Source organism: Galeopterus variegatus, unplaced genomic scaffold (assembly GCF_000696425.1).
Source record: "Galeopterus variegatus unplaced genomic scaffold, G_variegatus-3.0.2 Scaffold10114, whole genome shotgun sequence".
NCBI lineage: Eukaryota > Metazoa > Chordata > Mammalia > Dermoptera > Cynocephalidae > Galeopterus > Galeopterus variegatus.
In genome coordinates this window covers 22,012-34,882 of record NW_007736225.1, presented here as the reverse complement: position 1 = coordinate 34,882, position 12,871 = coordinate 22,012, and the positions used below count along the sequence as shown (strand labels likewise).

The window sequence follows — 12,871 nt, the reverse complement described above, 5'->3', positions numbered from 1 at the left end:
AAAAATGAACAAAAGTGAGTTAAAATTCTGAAGATTTAAACTTTAAATTATCTATATGAATCACTTCTCAGCCTTTTGGTTAAGATCAAGTGAAATTATCTAGATACATACTGTTTATATACTGAAGTTTATATCCTGAAAATTCTTAAGCTAAAAAAAATTATTTTGTCATAAAAAAACATAGAGGAGGTAATAGAATGAGATCTGAGTAGGTATGGAATCTGGATTTAAATCTTGGCCCCACCGTGTGACATTTGGTAAGTTACTTAAATGTCTTTGTGGCCTCAATTTCCTCATGTGTAAAACAGAGATAATAACAATACATATCTTACAGGGTTCTTGTGAGTATTAATTACGTAACACATAAAATACTCAGAACCTGGAACATAGTATAGAGTTCAATAACTACCTTTTCTTATATTAATGTAATCCTTATTATTACCTAAGAGGCTATAGAAACTTAGAAATAAGGCTATCCTCAGAGGAAAAGTAACTAGAATCAGCACAGAAGAAATGATATCAGGCTGTAGATAGAGAAGGTCTCTAGCTATGTAGCTGAGGAAACTTGGGAAACACTCAAGTTCCCACCAGGGACTGCATAAGCTTTTTTAAAAGTAGAATTAGGAAGGACATAAATAAGACAAACAGCAAGCAAATATCTCTTCAGATAATTAGCGACCCCTTCATTTTGAAGGGACATATCACACTAATATCTAACTTCAGAACCATAAAGAATAGCTCAGTCTACCACTTACTTGAAGAGTCAGGACAAGAGGACATTCAATTATACCCAGATTTGTTGTTAATAGATTATATTGTTTAAATTAGAAACAATTATCTAAATATCAATTGTTTTTATTCCCAAACCTATTTAGGTCAGTTGTACTTATTACTATAATTTCATAAAGTAAGCAGTAATTATGCTTATCAATGAAGAGTATGAAAAGAAGACTGCTTCTATGAAAGCTAAGTAGGCTGTAATACTATTGAGGTTGTAAACAATATTGAGGCTCTTATAAGCCTCAACAAAGGTGAGTCACTACAAAAACTTGATGTCAAATTAGTATGGGTAATATAAGTACAAAAGATTAGAAAGAACCCTAAGAACCTGTAAGGGTTTTTAAGTTGTAAGGAGTTTAAGGATACAGGATCTTTATTTTCTATTCTATATTATGTTAGAATATACAAAGAAAATCTATATGGAATCTATATAGAAAAGGTCTTAGCCCCATATCTAAAGACTTGGGAATAAATATACATTTAAATATTTTAAATTAAAATAAAATGTTTAAGTATGGGGCCGGCCCGGTGGCACACTCGGTAGAGTGCAGCACTTGGGAGTGCGGCAGCGCTCCCGCCGAAGGTTCGGATCCCATATAGAGACCGATCCGCTCACTGGTTGAGTGCGGTGCGGGCGCGACACTGAGGGTTGCGATCCCGTTACCGGTCACGAAAAAAGACAAAAAGGAAAAAAAAAAAAAGTTTAAGTATGTTACTATTGTTTGATTCCTCTTAATCAGCTCATGATCCAGATCAGGCTGGACAAGGCTTTTACTGTTCTTATCAAAAAGTGATGTGGTAGTTATTAGATAAATAAAATAACCATATATTTGCATGTTGAAGAAGTGCTATTTTGGGCCGGCCGGTTAAGTTCAGCTGGTTAGAGCGTAGGGTTATAACACCAAGGAAGAGGGTTCAGATCACCATACCAGCCAGTGTTATTAGATAAATAAAATAACCATATATTTGCATGTTGAAGAAGTGCTATTTTGGGCCGGCTGGTTAAGTTCAGCTGGTTAGAGCGTAGGGTTATAACACCAAGGAAGAGGGTTCAGATCACCATACCAGCCAGCCACCAAAAAAAATGAGTGAATGAATAAATAAGTAAATAAATAAAATAAACAAGTGGTCAAAAAAAGGAAAAGAAAAACTGTTTATTCACTCCATCTCTGCACATATCACAATGTATTACAATTAAATGTCTGCTTATATATCAGTATCCCCCACTAACCTACAAATTCCTTGAGGAAAGGGACCATGCCCAGCACGGAGTAATGCCCACTGAATAGCTAGCTGCTCCATATTTTTCAATTAAAAAAAAAAATTGCAATTCCCTTTTTTAAAAAATATGAGATCTGAGTAGTAGTACATGGCAGTTTAGTAACGATTAACAACAAAATAATACTACTTACATAGAAAAAACAAATTCTTACCAATTTATAGCCCCTCCATCACACTTCTTCATAAGCAATGCCTTCCAACATTCATGAGTAGATTTAATAACTTCAAGAGCAAAAGCCTAGTTCCAAACCAAAAAGAGACATAGCAATCACATTGTTAATAGAACTAATCTCGTTATGGCAGTTAACTGTTAAGAGCCTGAGCTCTGGAGTCAGATAAACCTGAGTATAAATTCTGGCTTCCTTATTCACCTCCTTTGTGACTTTGGGCAAGTTATTTAACCTCACTAAGCCTCAATGTCTTCATCTATAAAATGAAATAATGAGAATGATGTAAACCACGGGGTTAGCAAACTAGGGCCTGCGGGTCAAATCCAGCGTGACAACTGTTTTTATAAATAAAGTTTTACAGAGCATAGTCACATTTGTTTATGTTTAGGCTACAGGTGCTTTAGTGCTATACTCTAATAGTTGTATATTCATACTTAATAATCCTTGACAAAACCCTGAAGATATTAAGCGTTCTTTTAATAAAAATAAAGGTTCTTTCAAAAAAGTACTGGGTCTAGCAGTCAATACTTGTATTACGAAATACTTATTGTAAATTTTAAGTTTTCATTAACATTCCTTATTTTACTTACAAAACCTACTTTATTTATTAGTACCCATTTCAAAGTTGGTTTAAAACATGCAACTTACTTTGTAGTAATAATTTAAAAAAACAAATCCCCCATTTTAGACTTGAACTCCTTGGTCTATTTTCTCCATTTGTCATATTAGAGAGACCTTAATAATAACTTTAAGGTATTCTAATAGAAAAACCCTATGACAGTACGATAACTCAAGTGCTTTCTTTGTTAAGCAGCTTAATTCAGTCACGGTAGAGGGAACACTTACGAGGGAAGCCCCTATGGATTTACATTAAGGGTACTCCAAATTCTCCTCCCCAAAATAGTAATGGAGGGTTTTTCTTCATACACAATTTACAAAGTTAGACTGATCACAGAATTCCTTCATTTTCTGAGAAGATGAAGGAACTATACATATATAGATGGAAATATTTTTCAGTCTTGTTGATTCATTTAGAGAAATCTCCTGAGAAAAAAAATTTATAACAATAAAATAATGTCCTTAAATATGTAAGTCAGTAAAAAGCACTTTTATCATGTTATATACAAATATTCACATAAGAAATTCCCCAAGTGAAACAAGTATTGTACAAGTATCAGAAGGTACATTTTAAAATAAAGATTATCATCTTCACCTTGTTCTTGAATTCTCCATTAAAAGCAAACTGGTTTTCTGGTTTTCCTTCTGGCACTTTATAAAATCTAAACCAATTGAGAGTAGCTTCCAAGTAACCTGGTTTAAACTTCTTAACATCACCAATATCTGTAAGTGAAGAAACAAAAAGATGTTTTGTTAAAAACCAAAATTCATTCCATTTAGTGGTAGAGTACTGGATTGGACCTCGGGGGCCAAGAAACATGGGGTCCAGCCCAACTAGCAGCATAACCATTCACATGTATCATGTCATCCTCTGGACTTCCACATCTTTACATGTAAAATACTATTCCTTCATCCTACAAACATTTATTGAACACATTCAGACAATGTGTTAGGTACAGGGAACAAGTGGATGAATACAACAAAGTCCTGTTCATCGAGATGCTTAGAGGTCTAAGAGAAGCAGAAAAATAGACAACAAATTGCAATAAAGTGCAATGAAGTTTTAAGAGATATACATGAGGAATGCTAACGTCACTTAAGAGTGAAAAAAAGCACCATGAAAGTGAGAGCACATCACCAATCAGAAAAGAGGGGAAAAAGTAGAAGAAACTGCACACATAAAAGCAAGAGAGTATATTTCAGAAAATACAAAGATGGTTCTGCCTGGTTAGGACATTGGTGTTAGGAGGAAGTAGAGTGGGAAGAGACACCCAGGAAGGATCAGGTTGCTGAGGATCATATACATTAATCATGTATGTTATACTAAGGGACTGACATCATTCTGTAGGCAATGGAGGATTTAAAGTAAGGAAGTTACAGGGCAATTTTAAATGGTGGTATCCGAATGACACGGAATTTTTCATTTCAAATTCTGTAGAGATTTTCAGGGTTTACTTAAGTTCTATTACCCCCAGTTTAATCATTACATTTACACAATACTCACTTGGAAATAAAATTATTGTATTAATACTAAGAAGTCCCTCCCCCAAAGAGGTCCCTAGAGAATGTAACCCTTCCAATAAATAACAGTTCAAAACTATGACAAATAACTAGGAATTTTTACTCTCCACCAGACTGTGGCTTAAAGGAAATTTAGCATAGTCCTTTATGCACAGTATATTATAGCAAATAACAAATAGACTTGGTAGCACTTGGAAAATTAGAAAGTTATGATGATGATGCCACGCATAGGAATAATTCAACAATCACCTGGTTTCAGACTTGGTCATCCAAGTCTTGTGGGAATCCCCACTCTCTAGGCATGACAAGAAAAGGTAAGCATCTTGCAGGCATAGGTTAAACAGATAACAATTATCCTTTTGCTGTTTATACTTGCCTCTTGCCTATGGAGAAAGGTTTAGCCCCTCATGAACAGTTCTTTAAGGCCTTGTTAACTGTAAATTTTTTAAACTGCAATTCTCAAAATTTAACGGCCATAGAATAACATTTCATTACCACTGAGGAAAGACCTAAACCCTTAGTTTTATACCGCCACCTACCAACAGGACCATAATGGTTAGGGCCTGTTGATTTGTTAATATGGAGAAGAGGGTCTTCTGTTCTTTCTCCTACAGGTCCCCTTTAGATACCAGCAAAGGCCATTCACCCCTATCATGTGGCACCACGCAAGAACAAATCCAATTCCAGAACTCAACTCCAGAATCATGTGACTATAAATTCCAAAGGTCCAAAGGTAACATGCCTGTTCATAATATATGGGCTTTTCCTTTTTGTTCAGCCTTCCGTAAGTAATAATATTTATTGGATCCATGTTTTGAATACCCCATTTTTTGATCTGGTTACTTGGGGTGATTCAGAGCCTCCTCTTTCATCTAATGATACTGCTTACACTGGAGTGCTCCTGGTCCATTACAGAATTGCAAAATAAATTATAGTAAGAAGGGTCATCATAATGGATGGCATAAACTTTTTCACAATTGGTATTTCCTTATTGAGGAGGAAATGCCTTTATCTGTAGTGACTAATTTTCCTGCTAGCAACTTTTGCATTCCCTTTCAACCACGACGGTATATAAATCACATCTTTACAGCTTTTAATCGTATTATAGCTGTGAAACATCAAATATTTATTCAAACTGCAGGAGTCAGTGGAAATTCTAAATGGGGAAACAATCATCCTAAATCCAATATTCCTGTTTGTTCAGATCCCTACATTGCTACTGGAGACAGTCTGGGCCTTAATTGGGTCTTCTGCCATTCAAATAATTTTACAGAAAATAAATTATATGGTAATGGGACTTTAGAAAATTGGGGTCCATATGATTTACTGATACTGGATTATGATACATCAACTCAGTTATGATCTGCACCTCTTGACAATATATATTTGCCATCTCTTCTCAGATACCTGTTATTTCAATCATTAATTTTACTTCCTGCTAACTATACTTGGTTTAATCTTAATATTTCTCACATGTTTATACTAAAACAAAGAGCAAAGGCATGGTGGCCTAATAATCTTACTCATCAGTGGATGGGAAATTCTGCCCTAGAGCAAGTCACTTCTGCTCCAGAGCAAGTTCACCCTAAGAGATGCTTGGGCCTTCTTACCACTTCCATGACTGCTGCTACAGCTATAACTGCTTCAGCAGCAACCTTAGCATTCTATTCACACTTTTCGAAATGTAACTTCTGATCTATCTCAAACTGAAATTGACCAAGAAAGTTTACAGGGATTGGATGCCTTAGAGGCAGCTGTATCCTGGATTGGTGAACACCAACAAGCTCTTTGGACTTGAACTCAGAGTTCAAGTCTGTGATGCAGGATATTGCTCCATGTGTATAACTTCTATTCCTTTTAATTCCTCCACTGCATGGAAGTATGTACAAAGATTACTACATGGAGCTTTTCATTCTTATTTACATGGAGATATTCAAAACTTAATAATTAAACTTCAACAACAAATGACACAGCTTCAAAAAGCAGCTCAAAAGATTAATCATTTGGGCCATTAAATGATTTGAACTATTGGCTGAATCCTACCCACTGGTTTTCTGGTTTAAACATAAGAATTTGGATTACTGCTGGAATTAGTGTCTTACGTATCTTGTGTTTTTTATAGTGATTAAACTGTTATGTTCCATGCTCCAATGGACTCATCAAGCTGAAGTAATGCTGACTCTTCATCAGGACATCCTTGCTTCCAACTTTGACTTGACTCCTTGATTTCTTCTGATTTTTTAAATAATTAACAGGGGGGAAATGTAGAGGGTTAGAAATCTTGATTCTCATTTGATTTTTAGAATAGGGTTTTTAGGTAATGCATGTACAGGGTAAAAACCCTCGATTAAGAGACAAAAGTCTACAGCCAGCAGGCAAAAGCTTATCTAATAAATTCTAATCAAGTATATGTTGATTCTCAGTTGATTTTTAGACAGGGTTTTTAGGTAATGCATGCATGAGACAAAAGTCTCCAGTCAGGGGACAAAAGTCCACAGATAGCTTGGCAAAAGCCCATCTAATCAATTCTAATCACTGTTTAGGGATGGGATTATGTACTTTGACTATTTAACATACTGACTGTTAAAAGATATTGAAAGAATTGCTATAGGGAAAAACGTGAAAAAATGTTTGCTAAGGGCAAGCTGTTTGTTGGTAGAAACCTTAGAGACAATTATCATAAGAACGCAACTTTTGCTTAAATCATTTGGGGAGAGGTTATATTTTGGGTTAGATAATGATCACAGTCTGATCAATTTAGCTTTTCACAAATTGTACTTTGGAATGTCACCTTGTTAACTTAAATGATGTTACTAGTTTCCATTGTTTAAGCTATACTTAGCCATAGATAACTTTTGTCAATTGCCCACGTCTTTGTGTCCTTTTGAAATGATTGAACCAAGTGATTTTTTCCTGTGCAGTCTCTTTGGGCTTCTCATTGCATTCATGTTGATTTGAGTAATCCTTTTTTTTACATCTCTGTCACACAGCAAGAAGTGTAACACTTGCTTGTGGCACAAAGGTTTAGTGAGAGTTATAAACACCTCCTGAGGCCAGATATTTCACATAGGTGAAATGAGTGTGGTATAGCAGAGACTAGGACAAACAGAAGATTGAGTATGCTGCCAAAAAAAATTCACATTTAAAATTTAAAAATGATGTCAACTGACTATGCATCTATCTAAAATAATTTTGAAGCAAAATGCAGCAATGCTACCATTAATAGAGGGGAAAAAAAAAAGAATCACCTGAAACTGAACACAGACTACATTTGCTTTACTACTTTACATATGTATCGAGCAATCAGTTAAGTTACAGAAGATGTTTAACAGTGAATTTTTTTTTTTTTTTTTTGGTCTTTTTCGTGACCAGTAAGTGGATCGCAACCCTTGGTGTGGTGTCACCCGCACTGCGCTCAGCCAGTGAGCGCACTGCACTGGCCATTCCTATATAGGATCCGAACCCGCGGGAGCGTCGCTGCGCTCCCAGCGCCGCACTCTCCCGAGCGCGCCACGGGGCCTGCCCAAGAGTGAATTTTAAAGATTAAGATCACGTCTTTTCAGCATTACACATTGTACCCTAGGTCACAGAGTTCTGTGCCATGCACAGAATAGAACATTCAGTAAATATTCACCTAATATGCTGTTGTTTCCTCTTTAAACTCTGATTATTTTTTCTGTTTACCTTATTGAAAGAGCTTCTTCCCTTCTTTTTTTTTGGGAGGGAGGGGTGGCTGGTCCATATGGAGTTTGAACCCTTGAACTTTAAAAAAGCTTCTTTCTAAGGTTAATTTTCTATTAATAATTTTCTTACACCCTATCCTTATTTCTGTAAAACATCCCTATAAATTAATATCAAGTTCTTCCAAACTCACTTTCTTATTCAGGGGGGAAAAAAATCTTTTAGTCCACTGAAGGTGAGCAACCAGAAATGTATTTTAATCAGTGTCCAATATAAATAATCTTATATTACTTAAATCTGACTTATTACTTCATCATTGCACCTTACCCGATCTACTATTCTGTCCCACTGCATAAACTTTTATTTGATTATTATTTAACTCACTGACTTCAAATAAGAAAGGAAAAGCTAATTATCCAATATCTTTCTCAACCTAGGAGGCTTTCTGTTCAGAAGTTATGAAGAGGACCAGTTAAGCAGACACTGATAATTAAAAACCTGAAAATTTAACAATGCCAATAAAAAGTATAACTCTCCAAATATAAGCTAAACTCTTCCATTCTAAATTGATTATATCATGGGAGAAAACAGCTGCATTTTCACAAACAACAAAGCAAATAAAAAATTTTAAGCAAAGCAAATTTAAACATTTTTAAAACCTCAATAAGCAAATGCCATTTTTCTGCAGTTAATAATGGACGGTGATGACATGGATAGACCCCGAGGCCCTCAGTTCTTTAGAGATGGACTAAATGGCTGGTATCATCACTGACAAAAATATCTTCAACATGATAGAACTTATATTATTTATTTTTAGCATATATGAGGGGACTTCAAAAAGATCATGGAAGAATTGTATTAACTTCTAATTTCATTTTTCCACAAACTTTTGAAATACCCTCCTATTAACCAAATTATCAGCAATTAAAAACACTTCTCAACTTTCCAAAGCATTTTGTGTTGGATAAAACAGAGATCTCTGAGAAAGATGGGGCACTGAATACATATTTCAACACACTCCTCTAGTTACCCTATTGCAAGATAGACAACTTATAAAAAGAGAAAGTTTTGTAATGACCAACATGCTAATTATCCTGATTCGATCATCAAACACTGTACACAGGTACAGATGATATTGAGCTTTGCATCCCACAAATATCAATTATGTTTCCATAATAAAAAAAAAAAGAAAACCAAAAAACCTCAAAAAACAAAATAAGCATCTCTACAGATCCAATATGGAGCAAAAGCACAAAACAATGAATATGTGGGGCTGAATCCATGGGTATTCAGGAATCCAGATGTGTAAGCAGGCAGAATGGACTATGAGCTTGACTTCTGTCAGGTAAATGAAGAATGACCATATGACTTACTGTACATATTGGAAGATTTCTGAGATCCATAACAAGAGAAAAAGCAGTCAACAGAAATCAATCCTAAGATGACCCATGGAGACAAAGATTTTATAGTAGTTATTATGAGATTGACATGCTGCCCACTGAGCTAAGAGGACAGCTCTCTAAAGTAGTTACTAGGATGTGTTAATTTACAGTCCCACCAACAGTGCAAAAGAGTTCCCCTTTCCCCGCATCCTTGCCAGCATTTGTTATTCTTAGTCTTTTTAATAATGGCCAGTCTAACTAGGGTGAGATGATATCTCAGTGTGGTTTTGATCTGCATTTCTCTGATGACTTGTGATGTTGAGCATTTTTTCATGTACTTGTTGGTCATTTGCATGTCTTCCTTAAGAAAATATCCATTCAGCTCCTTTGCCCATTTTTTAATTTTGTTGTTTTTTTACTGTATAGTTGTTTGAGTTTTTTGTATATTGTGGATATTAATCCCTTGTCGGATGTATAGTTTGCAAACATTTTCTCCTGTTCTGTAGGTTGTCTTTCCACTCTGTTGATATGGAAAACTGTATGGAGGTTTCTCAAACAACTATAGATGGAGCTACCATATGATCCACCAATCGCACTACTGGGCATATATCCAAAGGAATGGAAATCATCATGTCAAAGAGATACTTGCACTCCCATGTTCACTGCAGGGCTATTTACAATAGCCAAAATATGGAACCAACCTAAGTGTCCATCGACAGATGACTGCATAAAGAAAATGCGGTATATATGCACTATGGAATACTACTCAGCCATAAAAAAGAATGGAATTCTGCCATTTGCAGCAACATGAATGAGTCTGGAGAAAATTATGTTAAGTGAAATAAGCCAGACCAAGAAATAGAAATACCACATGTTCTCACTCATAACTGGCTGCTAAGAAGGGAGGGAGGGAAGGAAGGAGGGAAAGAGAAGAAGGAAGGAATGAAGGAAAGAAAGAAAAGACCACAACAATACATTGAACTTTCAGAAGGAGAAAACAAACCAAAGGATACTAGAGATAGGGGGGAGGAAGAGAGGGAGTTTGGGAAGTGATAGGTCATGCAAAGGGCATAAAGAAATATCACAATTTGTAAGAATGAATATGCTAATCATAAATAAAAGTTTAAAATTTTAAAAAAGTAGCTACTAGGAATATGTTCAAACACTTTCAGGAAATATGGTCACAATGCTGAACACATGAAATTCTTAGTTGAGGGAGAGAAACTATAAAAACCAGGGAAGGAAGAGTTAGATCAACAGAAATTCCAGTCTGAAAAACAGTAAGGAAGAAAGATTAAGACATGAAGAGAGTTTTAGTGACCTGTGAGACAATAAAAAGTGATCTAAATGTGTATTATGAGTCTCAAAATGAAGGCGAGAGAGAATGGGGCAAAAAAAAAAAAAAAAGGTGAAAAAACAATGGCAAATAATTTCCCAAATGTGGTGAAAAACATGAACTTACAGATCCTCAAAGCTTAGTATACCCTAAGTATAGTAAACATAAAGGAAAAGACACCTCAGTACCTCATAAAAAAAATTTGCTAAAATCCAAAAATAAGAAAAATTTTAAAACTGTCTGAGAAAAACAATACTTTATACAAGGTAACAGTACAAATGGTTGTTGACTTCTCATCAGAAACAATGGAGGTCAAAAGAATACAAAACATCATGCAGAGCTTTAAATAAACCTCAGTAACTCAAAATTTTATGTCCAGCAAAACTATACTTCCAAAACAAAAGACGAGACAATTTTAGATAAATAAAAATGGAGAAAATTCATCACCAATAGAACTGCACTACAAGAAATTTTAAAGTCTTCAAGCTAAAGGAAAATGAAACCAGATGGAAACTCAGATCTACAGATCTTTCAGGAAGGAATAAAACACATGAGTACAGAAATGGCAAATATGTGGACAAACAAAAGACATATGCACACATGCACATGTGTGTATTTCTCTTAATTTCTTTAAAACATATTTTTTTTTTTAAGACAATATGTAACAAAAACATAAAGGATGGATGGAGGTTCTGGAAGCAACTACATCTCTCACACACTCCTAGTAGAAATGCAAAAGGGTACAGCCATTTTGGTAAACAGTTTGACAATTGTTTATTTTTTTATTTATGTTTTATAATGTTAAGCTTATAATTATCACCTGACCCCCAAAATCCTATTCCTAGGTAATTCCCCAAGGGAAATGAAAACATATGTCCACACAAACACTTGTACTGTAATTTCATAGCAACTTTACTTGTATTAGCCCAAAATTAGAAACCCAAATTTCTACCAACAGGTGAATGGGATAAAGTGTGGTATATCTATATAATGCAATGCCATTTGGCAATAAAATGGGACATACTATACTGATACACACAATAATATGCATGAATCTCTAAAGCATTATCTGAAAAGAATATACCAAAGACCATGTTTCACATACCAAAGGCCATGTGAAACGACCACTGATACCAGGTTCTATGATATGAAATTTTAGAAAGGGCAAAACTATTGTGATAGAAAGGAGATCAGTGTTTGCTAGGGATCTAGGGTAGGACAAAGAGACTGACTACATGGGGCCATGTGGCAATTTTGGAAGTGATGAAAATGTTCTGTATTATGACTGTGATAGTTGCTATACACAGTTGTCAAAACTCATTGAATTGTATACTAAAAACAGGGTGAATCCGACTGTATGTAACTTATACCTCAATGAACTTGGCTAAAAAAAGATGAGAGATAGTTCCACCAGTCCTGAAACAGTTCACAATCTAGACAGGTGGGCAGATATGGAAACAAATTACAAATCTGTGAAATCAAATTCCACAGAATCGAACAACATGGTGTGGGAGAAAAAAAAAGGTGGCAACTACCAACTATCTTTGTCTTATACAGCCAAAAACACTTTACTGAGATGACATTTAAAGTGGTTCTCAAAAGATAAGCAGGTGTTTCCAGGTAGACAAAGGGCATTTCAGAGACATGGAAAGGCAACTGCAAAGCCACTAAGATGCAAAAGAGCCTGGCATGTCTGAGAAAGGGTGAGAAGCTCAATGTGTTAAGAACTTTGGACAAAAAGGGCGAATGGCTAGAAAAATAGGTGGGAAGGAGATTACTAAACGACTTTTACCAAGTTAGAGAAATTTAGATATTTCTGTTAACATCCAGGAGTCAAAGGTTTTCTACTTTCCTTTAGAATTAGTTTTCTTTAAAATGGATAAGTCTGGTAGGCAGTGTGACATAAATTTTAATGGCAGGAGGCTGACAGCAGAGAAATGTGAATACTGTTTCAAAGGAAAAGAAAGATATGTTAGTTGAAGGCAATGGGAAGGAGGAGAGAACAGATAAGAAAGATACTTCTGAGGTCAAACAGATAATTTGATGACAGATTACGGAATGACTTAAGAAAAATAACTGAAGACACAGAGCTGACAAAGTTT

General features: G+C 35.3%; 1 protein-coding gene across 1 annotated transcript in view; it reads right to left on the bottom strand.

Annotated features, from left to right (window-relative positions):
- Nucleotides 1-12,871, bottom strand: part of LOC103609807 (inorganic pyrophosphatase 2, mitochondrial-like) — a gene marked incomplete at its 5' end in the record, with an annotated part of 55,247 nt that overhangs the window by 25,949 nt on the left and 16,427 nt on the right. The window contains 2 exons of the mRNA XM_008594090.1: nt 2,214-2,299; nt 3,445-3,572. Of these exons, the coding sequence (XP_008592312.1) occupies nt 2,214-2,299; nt 3,445-3,572 (214 nt within the window). The remainder of the gene's footprint in view (nt 1-2,213; nt 2,300-3,444; nt 3,573-12,871) is intronic.